The sequence below is a fragment of the Tamandua tetradactyla genome, chromosome 7, assembly GCF_023851605.1.
Source record: "Tamandua tetradactyla isolate mTamTet1 chromosome 7, mTamTet1.pri, whole genome shotgun sequence".
Lineage (NCBI taxonomy): Eukaryota > Metazoa > Chordata > Mammalia > Pilosa > Myrmecophagidae > Tamandua > Tamandua tetradactyla.
The window spans coordinates 165972193-165987635 of NC_135333.1; the positions used below are offsets into that span (position 1 = coordinate 165972193).

The following is a 15443-nucleotide window of genomic DNA, read 5'->3' on the forward strand; positions in this document are numbered from 1 at the left end:
AGATAAACAAAAAAGCACAGACAGACCAAAACAGAATTATAAAAAAATGTTCAACAACCCTCCCAAAGAAAAGAAAAAGTAAGCAGGGAAATGAAAAACAGAAAGAACAAAAAGAACAAAAATAAAACAAAAAATAAAATGCCAGGATGATGCCCTAACATTTAGGATTGTTTTATCATTTCTCATTATGTAATGTCACTCTCTGTCTCCAGTAATTTTCCTTGCTTTGAAGTATACCTCACACCTGCTTTCTTTTGATTCATGTCTGCATTATGTAGCTTTTGCCACCTTTTTTCTTTTGCCTATCCTATATCATTATATTTGAAGTGAGCTTCTCATAGACAACATATAGTTGGGTCATGTTTTTTAATCTACTCTGTCAATCTGTGTCTTTTAATTAGTGTATCATGACCATTTGCATTTAATGTAGTTAACGATAGAAGAAATCAATGAAATAAAGAGATGATTCTTTGAAAAGGATAAATAAAATTGGCAAATCTTCAGTAAGACCAACAAAAAAGACAGAAGACACAAATTACCAATATCAGGGATAAAATGGGATATCATTAAAAATTCTGCACATATCAAAAGGATAGTTAGAGAACAGTAAAACAAACCTGACAACTTAAATGAAATAGGCCAATATTTGGAAATTGCTTTTGGAAAAGCACCAACTATACCAGTTCAGCTAAAATTAAATAGATAATTTGAATAGCCCAATAACTCCTAAGGAAATTGGATTCTTAAATTTGGAGCTCCCCAAAAAGGAAATCTCTAAGCCCAGAGGATTTCTGCCACATTTAAAGAAGAATTAATGTCGATTCTATACAATCTCTCCAAAAAAATAGAAGTATAGAGAATACTCCCTCTGTCGCTTTAAAAGGATTATGTGCCCTAGAAAAGCCATGTTTTAATCCTGATCCATCCTGTGGAGACTGCCATTTCTTTTAATCCCTATTCAGCACGGTAGATTGGAAAACTGATTCGCTTATGGCCACAGAGATGTGACACACCCACTTGTGGGTATTAACCTTTGATGAGAGGGAGGTGTGACTCTACCTATTCCAGGTGGGTCTTGATTATTTTACCAGAATCCTTTAAAAGAGGAAATATTTTTTGGAAAAAACTTCAGAGCCATGAAAACCACGAGAGCCCATGCAGCCAGAGACCTTTGGAAATGAAGAAGAAAATTGCCCCCAGTGGAGCTTCATGAAACAAGAAACCCAGAGAGAAAGCTAGCAGATGTCACCATGTTTGTCATGTGCCTTTCCAGTTGAAAGAGAAACCCTGAATTTCATCGGCCTTTCTTGAGCAAAGGTAACCTCTTGTTGGTGCCTTAATTTGGACATTTTTATAGACCTGCTTTAACTGGGATATTTTCACGGCCTTAGAATTGTAAATTTGCAACTTAATGAATGCCCCCCCCTTTTAAAAGCCATTCTGTTTCTGGTATATTGCATTCTTGAAAACTAGAATATTCCCCTATTTTTTTTTTTCCATGAGCAGGCTCCAGCAATCAAACCCAGGTCTCCAGCACAGCAGGTGAGAATTCTGCCACTGAGCCACCGGTGCACCGTTATTTCATTTTATGAAGCCAGTATTATACTGATATCCAAACCAAATACAGACAGCACAAAAAAAATCCTATAGAATACTATGTCTCATGAATATAGTTGCAAAAATCATTAACAAAACAGCATCCAGCAAAATATAAAGAAGTAATTATACACCATGACCAAGTGGGGTTTATTTCAGGGATCCAAGACTATTCAACATTTGAAAATCAATTAAGATAATCCCCTAAATTAACAGGTTAATGGAAAAATCACATGATCATACTAATCAATGCAAGAAAGAGCATTGCACAAAGAGCATTTGACAAAATTCAACACCCATTTATGATTAAAAAAAAAAACTCCTAGACCAATAGGAAGAGAGAGTTAAGTCTCTCTTGATAACTTGATAAACAGCATCTACAACTATAGCACAGCTACAACTAAGAATGCACTTCATGACAAAAACCTGAATGATGGTCTCTTAAGATTGATAACAAGGCAAGGATGTCTGCTCCCAGCACTCTTATTCAATATAGCGTTGGGAGTACTCCTATTGCTGAAGACAAGAAAAGGAAATAAAAGGCAGATGACATGCTGGTCAATGTAGAAAATCCTAAGGAATCTACCAAAAAAAAAAAAAATCTGGAATTAATGAATTTAGCAACCTTGGACACAAGATAAAAATATAAAAATCAATTATGATCTCTAAATACTTGCAGTGAACATGTGAACACTGAAAGAAAAACTATGATCCATTTACAATTGCTCAAAAATCAGAGAGAAGGAAAGAGAGGAGAAATACTTTTAACTCTAACAAAATGTACAGGATTTATCGGCTAAAAACTATGCAAGATTAATGAAAGAAAACAAGATCTAAATAAATGGAGAGACATACGGTGTTCATGGGTTGGAAGAGTCCACATAATAAAGATGCCAATTCTCCCCAAATTGATATATGGGTTTAATGCAATTCCTATCATAATTCTAGCAAGATGTTATTTCCTATAAAACTTTTAGGGTTCCGGGCCAAGAAGGTGGCTTAACAATGTGCGCATTTTAGTTCATCCTCCAGAACAACTACTAAATAACCAGAAACAGTACAGAACAGCTCCTGGGGACACATCAGTGACCAGACACACAGCGTACCCCAGTCTGGACCCATCTGGATGGGCTGTGAGCCCCCCCAGAACTGTGAGTTCCCCAAGCCGCAGTGGCCAGCACCCCTCCCCCACAGGCTGCTTCCCAGAGGGAAAAGAAAAAGGACTTTACCAGCAGCAGGAGCTGAGCCCAACCAAATGCCAATTGTGGAATTAATTCACAAATTCTGACTACTAAAAATAGGCCCCCAGCTCAGGTGAACCTGGTCAAAGTGGAGGTCGCTCATTTTTGCCCCATCGCCAAGGGAGCAGGGCTGACAGAAAAAGGGAAAAAAAAAGAAGGAAAAAGAGGTTTGTGTGGCTGTGTTTCTACAAAGGCTTGACTGCCTTTGGATACAGCGGCAGTACTTCTCAGGCTGCAACTGCCCCAGGCATAGGCAGAATGCAGTGCTCTTTCTTTCGTTTGAGGGCTTGTCTGGAGCCTGTGCCTTCCCTAGGGGAGGAGTGAAGCCCAACTCAGGTGGAATCCCTCTCTCAAGGAATTCAGACACCAGGGCTTGGTAATTTGAAGCCATTAAAACCAGCCTACAACCTCTCCTCTGTCTCCACCATGCCCCCAGCCAAAGTTAAAGGTACCGCATCATCTTATGCTGGTGGGACCTGCAAGCAGACAAGCACCACATACTGGGCAGGATAAGAAAAACAGAGCCCAGAGACTTCACAGGAAAGTCTTTTACAACCTGCTGGGTCTCACCCTAGGGGAAAACCAACACAAGTGACTCTTTCCTCATGATAGGAGGCCAGTTTGGTCTGGGAAAATCCAGCTGCAGTCTATAATACCTAAGTAGACCCTCCTAAGAGTGGGGGAAAAGGCACCATAAAGCAGGGCAAGAAACAAGAAAACAAGAACTGAAAAATTCTCCTCTGTTAAACAAAACCTAAGCTAGAGGTCCAGATAAAGCTGAATTGAATGTCAAAGAACAGATAGACAACAAATTCATCCAGCAAGAAAACCCTAGGTAAAAGAAGTGGAAGCAATCTCCAGAATAAACTGATTAAGGTAATTAAATGCCTAGACGCCAGCAAAAAATAATGAATCACACTAGGAAAATTGAAGATATGGCCCAGTCAAAGGAACAAACCAACAATTCAAATGAGATACAGGAGCTGAAACATTTAATTCAGAATATACGAACAGACATGGAAAACTTCATCAAAAAACAAATCAGTGAATTGAGGAAGGATATAAAGAAGGTAAGGAATGAACAAAAAGAAGAAATTGAAAGTCTGAAAAAACAAATCACAGAATTTATGGGAATGAAAGGCAAGGTAGAACAGATGAAAAAAACAATGGAAACCTACACTGGTAGATTTTGAGAGACAGAACATAAGATTTCTGAACTGGAGGATGGAACATCTGAAATCTGGCAAGAAAAGGAAAATATAGGGAAAAAAATGGAAAAATATGAGCAGGGACTCGGGGAACTGAAAGACAATATGAAGCGCACGAATATACATGTGGGTGTCCCAGAAGGAGAAGAGAAGGGAAAAGGAGGAGAAAAACTAATGGAAGAAATTATGACTGAAAATTTCCCAACTCTTATGAAAGACTTAAAATTACAGATCCAAGAAGTGCAGCATACCCCAAAGAGAAAAGATCCAAATAGATGTACTCCAAGATATTTACTAATCAGAATGTCAGAGGTCAAAGAGAAAGAGAGAATTTTGAAAGCAGCAAGAGGAAAGCAAACCATCACATACAAGGGAAGCCCAATAAGACTATGCATAGATCTCTCAGCAGATCTATGGAGGCAAGAAGACAGTGGGGTGATATATTTAAATTATTAAAAGAGAAAAACTGCCAACCAAGAATTCTATATCCAGCAAAACTGTCCTTCAAAAATGAGGGAGAAATTAAAACATTTTCAGACAAAAAAATCACTGAGAGAATTTGTGACCAAGAGACCAGCTCTGCAAGAAATACTAACGGGAGCACTAGAGACAGATATGAAAAGACAGAAGAGAGAGGAGTGGAGAAGAGTGTAGAAAGGAAGACTATGAGTAAAGGTAAAAAGAAGGAAAATTAGATATGACATATAAAATCCAGAAGGCAAAATAGTAGAAGAAATTACTACCCATGCAGTAATAACACTAAATGTTAATGGATTAAACTCCCCAACAAAAGACACAGACTGGCAGAATGGATTAAAAAACAAGACCCATCTATATGCTGTCTCTACTCAAAGGACATGAGGGCAAGGACACAAATGGACATTTGCACACCAATGTTTATAGCAGCATTATTTACAATTACCAAGAGATGGAAACAGCCAAAATGTCCATCAACGGACATTTTGATGGGTGGCTAAACAAACTGTGGCATATACATATGATGGAATATTATGCAGCTGTAAGACAGAATAAAGTTATGAAGTATGTAACAACATGGATGGACATTAAGGACATTATACTGAGTGTGATTAGCCAAAAACAAAAGGACAAATACTGTACGGTCTCACTGATATGAACTGACATTAGTAATAAACTTGGAATATTTCATTGGTAACAGAGACCATCAGGACATAGAAATAGGGTAAGATATTGGGTAATTGGAGCTGAAGGGATACAGATTGTGCAACAGGACTGAATATAAAAACTCAGAAATGGACAGCACAACACTACCTAACTGTAATACAATTTCGTTAAAACACTGAATGAAGCTGAATGTGAGAATGATAGAGGTAGGAGGGCTGGGGGCATAAATGAAATCACAAAGAAAGATAGACGATAAAGATTGAGATGGTATAATCTAGGAATGCCAAGAGTGTATAATGATACTGACTAATTGTGCAAATTTAAAAATGTTTTTGCATGAGGAAGAACAAAGGAATGTCATTACTGCAGGGTGCTGAAAATAGATGGTAATTAATATTTTAAAATTTCAATTTATGTGTGAGACTAAATCAAAAAATGTTTATTTGGTACAAAATTTATGACTAGTGCATCTCCTAATATAGCTTATGTAGATGGTTGGTTGAACAACATAAGTGCATGGAATCTTGGGTAGGACATGAGATTATGTTGGTTTGTCCAGAGTGATGCCCTGATGAATCCCAGAGTGATTTGATCAGTGAGTGGAGAAGTATTCACAAAGTCCCCTTCAGGGAATGGTGAGAATGGGGGAAAATTCAACCTCCCCAGGTTGAATTATTGATATTCTCACAAGCAGTGCAGACAACCAAAGCTATAGGCTGAGCCCCAAGTCTTGGGGTTTGTTCACATGAAACCTAACCCCACAAAGGATAGGTCAAGCCTACTTAAAATTAGGCCTAAGTGTCACCCCCAAGAGAACCTCTTTTGTTGCTCAGATGTGGCCTCTGATCCAGCCAATACAACAAGCAAACTCACCACCCTCTCCCTGTCTACGTGGGACATGATTCCCAGGGGTGTGGACCTTCCTGGCAACGTGGGACAGAAATCCTAGAATGAGCTGAGACCCAGCATCAAGGATTGAGGAAACTTTCTCGACCAAAAGGGGGAAGAGTGAAATGAGACAAAGTGTCAATGGCTGAAAGATTCCAAACAGAGTCGAGAGGTTATCCTGAAGGTTATTCTTATGCATTAAATAGATATCACCTTGTTAGTCAAGATGTAATGGAGAGGCTGGAGGGAACTGCCTGAAAATGTAGAGCTGTGTTCCAGTAGCCATGTTTCTTGAGGATGATTGAATAATGATACAGCGGTCACAATGTGACTGTGTGATTGTGAAAACCTTGTGTTTGATGCTCCTTTTATCTTCCTTGTCAACAAAGGAGTAGAACATATGGAATAAAAATAAATAATAGGGGGAACAAATGTTAAAATAAATTCAGTTTGAAATGCTAGTGATCAATGAAAGGGAGTGGTAAGGGGTATAGTATGTAAAATTTTTTTTTCTTTTTGTGTTTTTGTTTTATTTTTCTGTTGTCTTTTTATTTCTTTTTCTGAATTGATGCAAATGTTCTAAGAAATGATCATTTTGATGAATATGCAATTATGTGATGATATTGTGAATTACTGATTATATATGTAGAATGGAATGAGCATTTATTACAGATGCTTGCGTTTCTTTCTTGTAATTTCTTTTTAATTAATAAAAATTATTAAAAAAAGAAAAGAAAAAAGAAAAAAACTTTTAGAAAAAAAGAATATTCTAAAATTTATGTGGAAATGCAAGGAACTAGGACAGTTAACACAATTTTGTATATGAAGAATAAAATTAGACTAATCAATCTGCCTTATTTCAAGACAAAGGCCACAGACCTCAAGACAGTGTGGTACCAGTGGAGGGATAGGCACGTGGGACAAAGGGACAGAAGAGGGAACCCAGTAAAGAGCCACACAAACACGCACAACTGATTTTTGACAAACATGCACAAGGGATGCAATAGAGGGCGGCCAGCCTTCTCAACATACGGTGCTGGAACAATTGCCATCCATAGGGAAAACAAGTAACTCTCAGCCTAAACCTCACACCTTGCACAAAAATTAACTCAGAAATGAATCTCGGACTTAAAAATGTAAAACTATAAGATTTTTAGGAAAAAAAGATAGGAGAAAATCTTTGGGAACTAGAGCTGGGCAGAGAGTTCTTAGACTTTATACCAAGAGCACAATTCATAAAGGAAAATAACTGACAAATAAGACATTCCCCAATTAACCTTCTCCGCGTGACTGTCGCAGATTCTATGCCTAGGGAACTCTAAGACAATAGCAACGGGAAACTTCTTGGAGGAAGAGGGGTTATTTCTATGCAGCTGAAGCAGAGTATATATTAAGGTGGGAGATGGGCCTGAAAGGGAAGCACGAGGCCAGTTCAAAGTTCCCTGAAAGACAGCTAAGGACAATGGACAGGATGACGGGAATTACTGATCATATGACCAAAGTGATGCTGTGGGAAGATGGCTCTGACACACGGAGTTCCCAGTGGGTTAGAGACGACATGGGTTAGACCAGGGCTTCTCCAACTGCACGGTGCCTGCAAATTACCCGGGGATCTTGTAAAAATGTGAATTCTGATCCTGCAGGTCTGGGCTGAAGCCCAAGCTTCTGCGTTTGTACCAAGCTCCTAGGTGATGCTCTGAGGACCACATTTTAAAAAGCCCCATAATCCAACTATTTGTTTAGGGTTGGTTGTCAGTCCTGGCTGCACGTTAGAATCATGTGGGATCTTAAAAAACCAGCCCTTATACCTAGATTCTGATTGAATTGACCTGGAGTGGGGCCTGAACAGCCAGGCATCTTCCTGAAGCTCTCCTGGGGTAGCCAGGGTTGATAAGTAGCAGTTTATAAATCCTGAGTATAAATGAGTCAACAATCCAATAAGGGAAAGAACAACAGCAAAATGCTTTATAGGCTTGCTGCAGCAATTTTGAATGATGCAAAACTGCAAACGCACAGGCCAGCAGAGTAACTTAATAAACAATAGGGCAGTGGATTCCGAGAGGCAGAGACCCGAGCTGCAGGGGACAGGCAGCTTCAGCCAGCAGCAGGCACAGGCACTCATCCGGGCATGCAGAGAGGCCTGTGCCAGCTCAGCCCCTTGCGAGCGCACGGGGGAACAGCCCCCACTGCCTCCGGGATCTGCAACAAAGGTGTGTGAGAAGAAAGGATAAAATCACATTTCCTAAAAATCATTCAGCGTTTCCAAGAGAGGTAATCAAGGGTGTACTGTACTTTGGTGAGGCTGATTTCTTTTTCTCTAGGGTGGGACTGGGCTTCCCGCGTTGCTTTCCTGTTGAAGATGTTCCGGCTAAGTCCACGTCATTGGTGGTTGTGGTGAAAAGAAAAAACATATAATTAGACGTACGTCCTTGTCACCCGGGGCAAGATATTCCCTTTCCTGCCTGGAAATGCCCTTTAATATTTTCTTTCATTATTAGGATGTTAATCATATAGAAAACGGATCCCTTTTATTTTCTTGAAATTGGGTTCCAAGCATAAGTACAAAAACAAAGGTACACTGTTTGGGGACAGAGGTGGGTATTGTCAGAGACACGATATGACTATTAAAAGGTCACACAGGGACATAAATAGTGAAATATGAATCATGCTTCTCTTTCCATCTAAACCTGAATATTTTTAATCAAGAGATCCTCCAAATAATTTGGGCCTAAATTGGCCTCCTTACCCAAAAGAACAAATAAAAGCAGTCACCAAAAGAGTGAAAGCTGAACTCCCCTTTTCCAGGGAAGCTGGCCGATGCGCCAGGCATAGGCTTATACTCAGCCACACTGCACTGCTCGGTTTACCCCTCACTTCTAAACGCCTCTGAAGGCTGACAGCAGGACCAAGGAGAAGAGGAGTCACCAAAAGCCAGCCTGCATGGGGGGGCATGAGCTCAAATGACCCCAGGGTCTGGCAAGGAAGGACTGGGTAGGCCTTGAGAGGCTGAAACCAACTGGAGAGAGCAGGCCCTTCCCGGGGAAAATGCCCCTCTCGGCCCCTGACTTTAGATCTCAGGGTTTTCAAGAGAAGAGAGAAGGCTAGGTTTTTTTTTTTTTTTTGAGCGTGACATCTAAGAACATCACAAGGCTTGGAGTGTAAGAGAAAAAGCCACTGGGCCATCTCTGGTGTCCGATTGTGCTGGGGGGGACCGTGGGCCAAACAGGCTGTCAGGCTGATGGAGGGCAGGCTCCGGCCCCCGCGGCTTTCCCCGTGGGCTACTTCTCGGAGCCACACATCACCAGGGGGCAACTGACCTGGCTTGCCGGGCCCTGGAAATAGGTCTCCTCACACCAGAAGTGGGGCCTGCGCCAGAGAAATGAGGAGGCCAGCTGGGAAGGGATCAGGGAGAGTGGCGGTCAGCCAGGGCCCAGCTCCAGCCAGGCCCTCTGCATATGCCTGCCTGCTTCGTGCACTCGCCACCTCTCCGGTCTGCTGGTGACATCCGGGAGGGAACCGGGCGCCTGCTCTCAGGACTGAGGCGGTGGGCAGGGCCCGCTGGGCTCCTGGTGCACCGACAGGCCCTTCGTCTCCACTCTGCCACAGCCGCCTTCTCTGGCCTTCCTTCTGTGAGTGCCGCTCCAAATCTCCACATTTACCTTGGCTGCCTTTTCCCAGAGAAGAGTCTTCTGAAAACGACGTCCTCCTGGATGCTGCCTCCAAGTTCTCCTCTCTTTTCTTTACAGCGAATGCACCTAAGGATAGAAAAGAGGAGAGAGAGAGGGAGAGAGACACTTCTGAGAATGAGATGTTTGTCTCAGGGGAAAGGTAGAGTTAATGTGGAAACTTCCAGGGACAGAGATGGAAGATGGAGACATCCGTAACCAGCAAATGAATTATGCAGCTAGGCTGGCCTCTGGAGTCGGCAGAATGGATAGGGACCACTGTGCCAGGCAATAGGAGGTCTCCGTTCCCAATATCAGCCTGTCCTAACCCCTAAAATCCCAAAGTGAGCTCTTCACGTCTCTAGACTGAGAAGCTTATTGGTTTCTGAGCATCCTCTGTTTAGATGTCATGTCCAAGAGAACTGACACAAGCAATTTTCAGTTTTTCTTTCCATCTGCTCTGTCGCTTGTTAAACACTGTTTATTAAGCTTTAACCCACTGTGCTCAATTATCTCCGTACTCAATTATCTAATTGAACCACATTCGGCATGGCGAGAAACACATGGGAACCGGGCAGGGCAGCTATGAGTGGTGTGCTGGTAAACTGTCAGCAACCAGCTTTCTGGGGAGAAAAATGCTCTTTGATTCAGATTTACATACATCTACCCCGGAGTATGCAACTATCAGTTCTCAGCTAAAGACTCTGAAGATCTCCAGAACCTTCTCTTTCTCTCTTGCTCTCTCTCTGTGCCACATTCCCCTCTCCAGTACTCTGCCCTGGGGCACAGCTCTGTCTTTTCAATTCAGGGCGACTCCGGCTCCACCTGGGTCCCCTTCCCTGAGCTGCACCTGGAGACTCTTCCAGGGCAGTAGCAGGACAAGTGTAGGGTTCATGCCACTCACTTCCCTCCTCAGGTATCGCTGTGCTTCCCTGCCGATAGTCCAGTGACTGTAAACCATTGTTAAAAGGGGTTATCTAGTTTTCCGGCTTTTTCAGGCAGGAGGGTAAGTCTAGACTTTGTCAGCCCATGATTGGTGTTAGTGGAAGTCTTCATTGATTTGTGAGCCCAATTTTAGCACTTACTAAATTTGTATGTGTAACAAGATCAATTTCTGGTCCATTGAGCTGACTTCCTAATGCCAATAACATAATGTCAGTAACCCGTTTAGTTACTGAGACTCTGTGATAATACATCGTATAATATTTTAGAGGATCAGTAGTGCCCCATTACCCTCTTTTTTTTCAAAATTATTTGTTTATCTTTTTAGATGACCCTCAGAATCAATGTGCAAAATTCTCTGACCCCCTCCTCCCAACCAAGTCCCTGAGAGCTACTTTTAGTAATGTTCATATTATAATTCCATGAAATTATATACTAACTTCAAAAGAATTGGCAGCTTTACAATAGCAATCTTTCCATCTAAAAGTATGGCATATTTTTCTATTTATCCAGTCTTTAGGTCACACACAATAAAGTTATTGCTTCTCCCTTGGAATGAATTTCCTTGAATAATATTTTCTATTTAGTTCCTAAAGTGAAATTGATTTTGGGTCTGTTTAACTTTATAAAACCTTGTAAGAATTTCAAATCATTTTTCATGTTTCTTTATGGGGGCTTTCTAGGTATACTATCATATCATCTGCAAATAATGATGCATTTCTCTTTATTCATGTATCTATTTTTATTGCTTCATATCTAGAATTAACCTGAGTTTCTTAATTAATAATGTGTAATAACAGAGATAGTGGGAATCCTTGTTCTAGTCTCCTTAGAATGGAAAATCTCACTATTTAAATAAACAAACAAACATTGATGCAGAATATTTTAGAATGAGGAATATTTACTTATTGAAAGCAAGAATATGTGACTTACTTGCAAATAATTTTGGAAGTGTTAAATTCACATTTTCTCTATTTTTTGCTAAATTCATCTTCTTTAGTGCTTGCTGGATTTGCCAATGTTTTGGAGACAATTTCAGCAGGAAAAGTCCATATTTCATATACTCCTTCAGGAGGAATTCTGTTTTTGCTATTTCACTAACTCAAAAAGAAACAAAGATATATCTATGTGAAATCATACTCATTTTTAATGAGTTTATAAAATTCATTCTCTTACTATGTACCTGAATATTATTTTACTTATCAAGATTATAAGTATGGCCATAAAATATGGGCTTCAATAACATACAGGATGATACACCAAAGCACAAAGCATTGAAAAAAGAAATAGATAAATGGGATGTCCTCAAAAATTAAACATTCTGTGCACCAAAGAACTTTGTCAGGAAAGCAAAACGGCAGCTGATACAATGGGAGACAGTATTTGGAAACCCTATATCAGATAAGGATTTAGTATCCAGAATATGTAAAGAGATTCTTCAACTCAACAACAAAAAGATAAACAACCTAATTTAAAAATGGGCAAAAGACATGAACAGACACTTCTCAGAAGAAGAAATACAAATGGCTAAAAGGCACATCAATTTCACTGGCTATTAGGGAAATGCAAAATCAAAACCACAACGAGATATCCTCTCACACTCACTAAAATGGTCGTTATCAAAAAAACAGGAAACAACAAATGCTGGAGAGGATGTGGAGAAACAGGCCCACTTATCCACTGCTGGTGGAAATGTTAAATGGTACAACTGCTCTGGAAGGCAGTTTGGTGTTTCCTAAAGGAAGCTAAGTATAGAATTGCCATATGATCCAACAATCTCATTACAAGGATATATCTCATTACTAGGTATATATTCAGAGGAACTGAAGTTAAGGACACAAATGGACATTTGAACACCCATGTTTATAGCAGCATTATTTATGATTGCCAAGAGATGGAAACAGCTCAAATGTCCATCAACAGACGAGTGGCTAAACAAGCTGTGGTACATACATATGATGGAATTCTACGCAGCTGTAAGAGAGAATAAAGTCATGAAGCATGTAACAACATGGATGGACCTTGAGGTTCAACTTCATTGTGGATAAATTATGTTGAGTGAAATTAGCCAGAAACAAAAGGACAGATACTGTATGGTTTCACTAATGTGAACTAATAGTAATGAGTGAACTTTGAGAGTTCAAGTTAAAAGCATAGTTTATCAGGAGATAAAAAGAGGGTCGAAATTGTGCATTTGGTGCTGAAGAAATACGGACTGTGCAAAAGGATTGTTTATAAAAATTTAGAAATGGATCGCACAATACTACCTGATGGTAGCATATAAGTACACTGAATGAGGGCTGGGGAACACATATGACAGCAGAAGAAAGATAGAGGATAGAGACTGATATGGCATAAGTTAGGAATGCCTAGAGTGGACAATGATGGTGATTAAATGTACAAATAAAAAAACGTTTTGCATGAGGGAGCACAAATAAATGTCAGCATTGCAAGGGGTTGATAATGGATGGTATACAGGGAAAAGTACAATCAATGCAAGCTAGGGTCTAAGTCAACAGTAACACTGTAATATGCTTCCATCAAATGTAACAAAGGCATTATGCCAAAACCAAATGTCAACAGTTGGGAGTCATGGAAGAAAAGGAAATGTCTTCAGACAGAGTATGGTGGCGAAGGCATGACTATAGACTTAGGATGGATTGTATGATGTGTGAATAAAACTGTTTAAAAATGAACGGAGAGAAATAAGTGCTAGAGAAAATGCAGAGAAAGAGATGCACCTGTTCACTGTCAGTAGGGAAGCTGAGAGGTGCAGCCCCTTGGAGGGCAGTGTGGTGGTTGCACAGGAAGCTAGGGGTGGGGTTGCCCCATGATCCTGTAACCCAGTTGCTCAGTATATACCTGGAGACAATGGACATTTGCACACTGGTGTTTTTGGCGACAGTGTTTGAGATTCACAGTGGATGGAGGTGGCCTAAGGGTACAATGAGGAATAGAAACGGGAACTAAGGTGTATACATACAATGGACTGTAAGAAGGAGTGAAGTTGTGAGGCATATAACTAGGTGACTGGACCTTAAGGATAGTATGTTGAATAAAAGATCAGAAACAAGAAGACAAATATTACCATGCCTCACTCATATGGATTAACTATAACATACAAACTCAGAGAACTGAAGTCAAGAGCTTGGGTTATCAGGTTGGGGCCTGTTATAAAGGGTCCTCGATTGTAAGCTCTTACAGCAGTCACGTATACTCAGGAGGTGTAACTGATATTTCTACATTCTGATTTACTGAGCTGTTTGTATATAATCTGGTTGTTCTTAGAAACTTTGGGTATTATGTGATGACTGAGACTCAGAGTTAGAGCACCAAAGCTGTGAAAATCAGCAATACCCCACTCAGCAACTGTTCAAAAAAAAAAGCTGAAAAAGTGAACAGACTTCATCTAAAGAAATGAATGCAGCTGTTCTGGGTAGGACTAGAGTAAGTCAGAGTACTGGTAGAGAATGATATGGTCCACAATTTCAAACTTCAACCTCGGTATGAGACCAAAGGAAGAGATGGGTTTTTTGTGCAAAATTTATATTTTGGGTAGCATATTATCTAATTTAACCTGTATAGTCAGTTCACTTGAATACCATAAATACATGGAACCTGAATAGGGTGTAAGATGTTGTGGGTCTAAGCAGGTATAGAGTAATACTGACAAGGGTACTGATGAGTGTTTGTACAGGTGAGTGTGAGGCCCTGATATATCCCAGAGTAATTTGGGCAGAGAAAAAAAAAAGTATTTGCAAAGTCTCCTTGGGGGACTGGGGAGAAAGTAGGAAATATTCAACATCCACAGCTGGGGAATTCCTGATATTCTTGCAAGCTGTGGGGACAACCAATGCAATAGGCTGAGCCCTTGATCTTGGGGTTTACCCCTATGAAACTTATTCCTGCAAAGGAGAAGCTAAGTCTACTTATAATTATGCCTAAAAGTCACCCCCAGAGAATCTCTTTTGTTGCTCAGATGTGGCCTCTCTCTCTCTAAGCCAACTCAGCAGGTGAATTCACTGCCCTCTACTTTACGTGGGACATAACTCAGGGGTATAAATCTTTCTGGCAACCAGGACCCAGCATCATGGGATTGAGAAAATCTTCTTGAACAAAAGGGGGAAGAGAGACATGAGACAAAATAAAGTGTCAGTGGCTGAGAGATTTCAGAGTCAAGAGGTTATCCTGGAAGTTATTCTGAGGCACTACATAGATATCCTTTTTTAATTTATGGTATATTAGGCTGGCTAGAGGGAAGTACATGAAACTGTTGAGCTGTGTTCCAGTAGCCTTGATTCTTGAAGAAGACTGTATAACTATATAGCGTTTACAATGAAACTGTGTGATTGTGAAAACCTTGTGTCTAAATGGTCCTTTTATCCAGGATATGGACAAATGAGTGGAAAAAAAACAAGGATAAAAATAAATAAATAATAGGAGGAGATAAAGGGTAAAAATTAGGTAGCTTGAAATACCGTGTGTCAATGAGAGGGAAGGATAAGGGGTGTGGCATGTATGAGTTCTTTTTTTTTTTTTATTTCTTTTTCTGGAGTGATGCAAATGTTCTAAAAATGATCATGGTGAAGAATACACAGCTATGTGATGATATTGTGAGCCACTGAGTATAATACGCTTGGACTGTACGTGTATGGATATTTCTCAATAAAAAATATATATTTTAATAATACACAGGATGAGAAGAGAGAAACTTGTAGGAATGTCATTTAAATTTAAAATGCCCAGGATATGCACACATA

General features: G+C 40.1%; 1 protein-coding gene across 8 annotated transcripts in view; it reads right to left on the reverse strand.

Moving 5' to 3' along the window:
* Positions 1–15443, reverse strand: part of CCDC38 (coiled-coil domain containing 38) — a 63707-nt gene that overhangs the window by 20654 nt on the left and 27610 nt on the right. For all 8 annotated transcript variants that reach the window (XM_077111687.1, XM_077111688.1, XM_077111689.1 and 5 more), the window contains 3 exons: positions 11617–11780; positions 9736–9831; positions 8369–8444 (listed from right to left, as the gene is read on the reverse strand). In XM_077111687.1, the coding sequence (XP_076967802.1) occupies positions 8369–8444; positions 9736–9831; positions 11617–11780 (336 nt within the window). The remainder of the gene's footprint in view (positions 1–8368; positions 8445–9735; positions 9832–11616; positions 11781–15443) is intronic.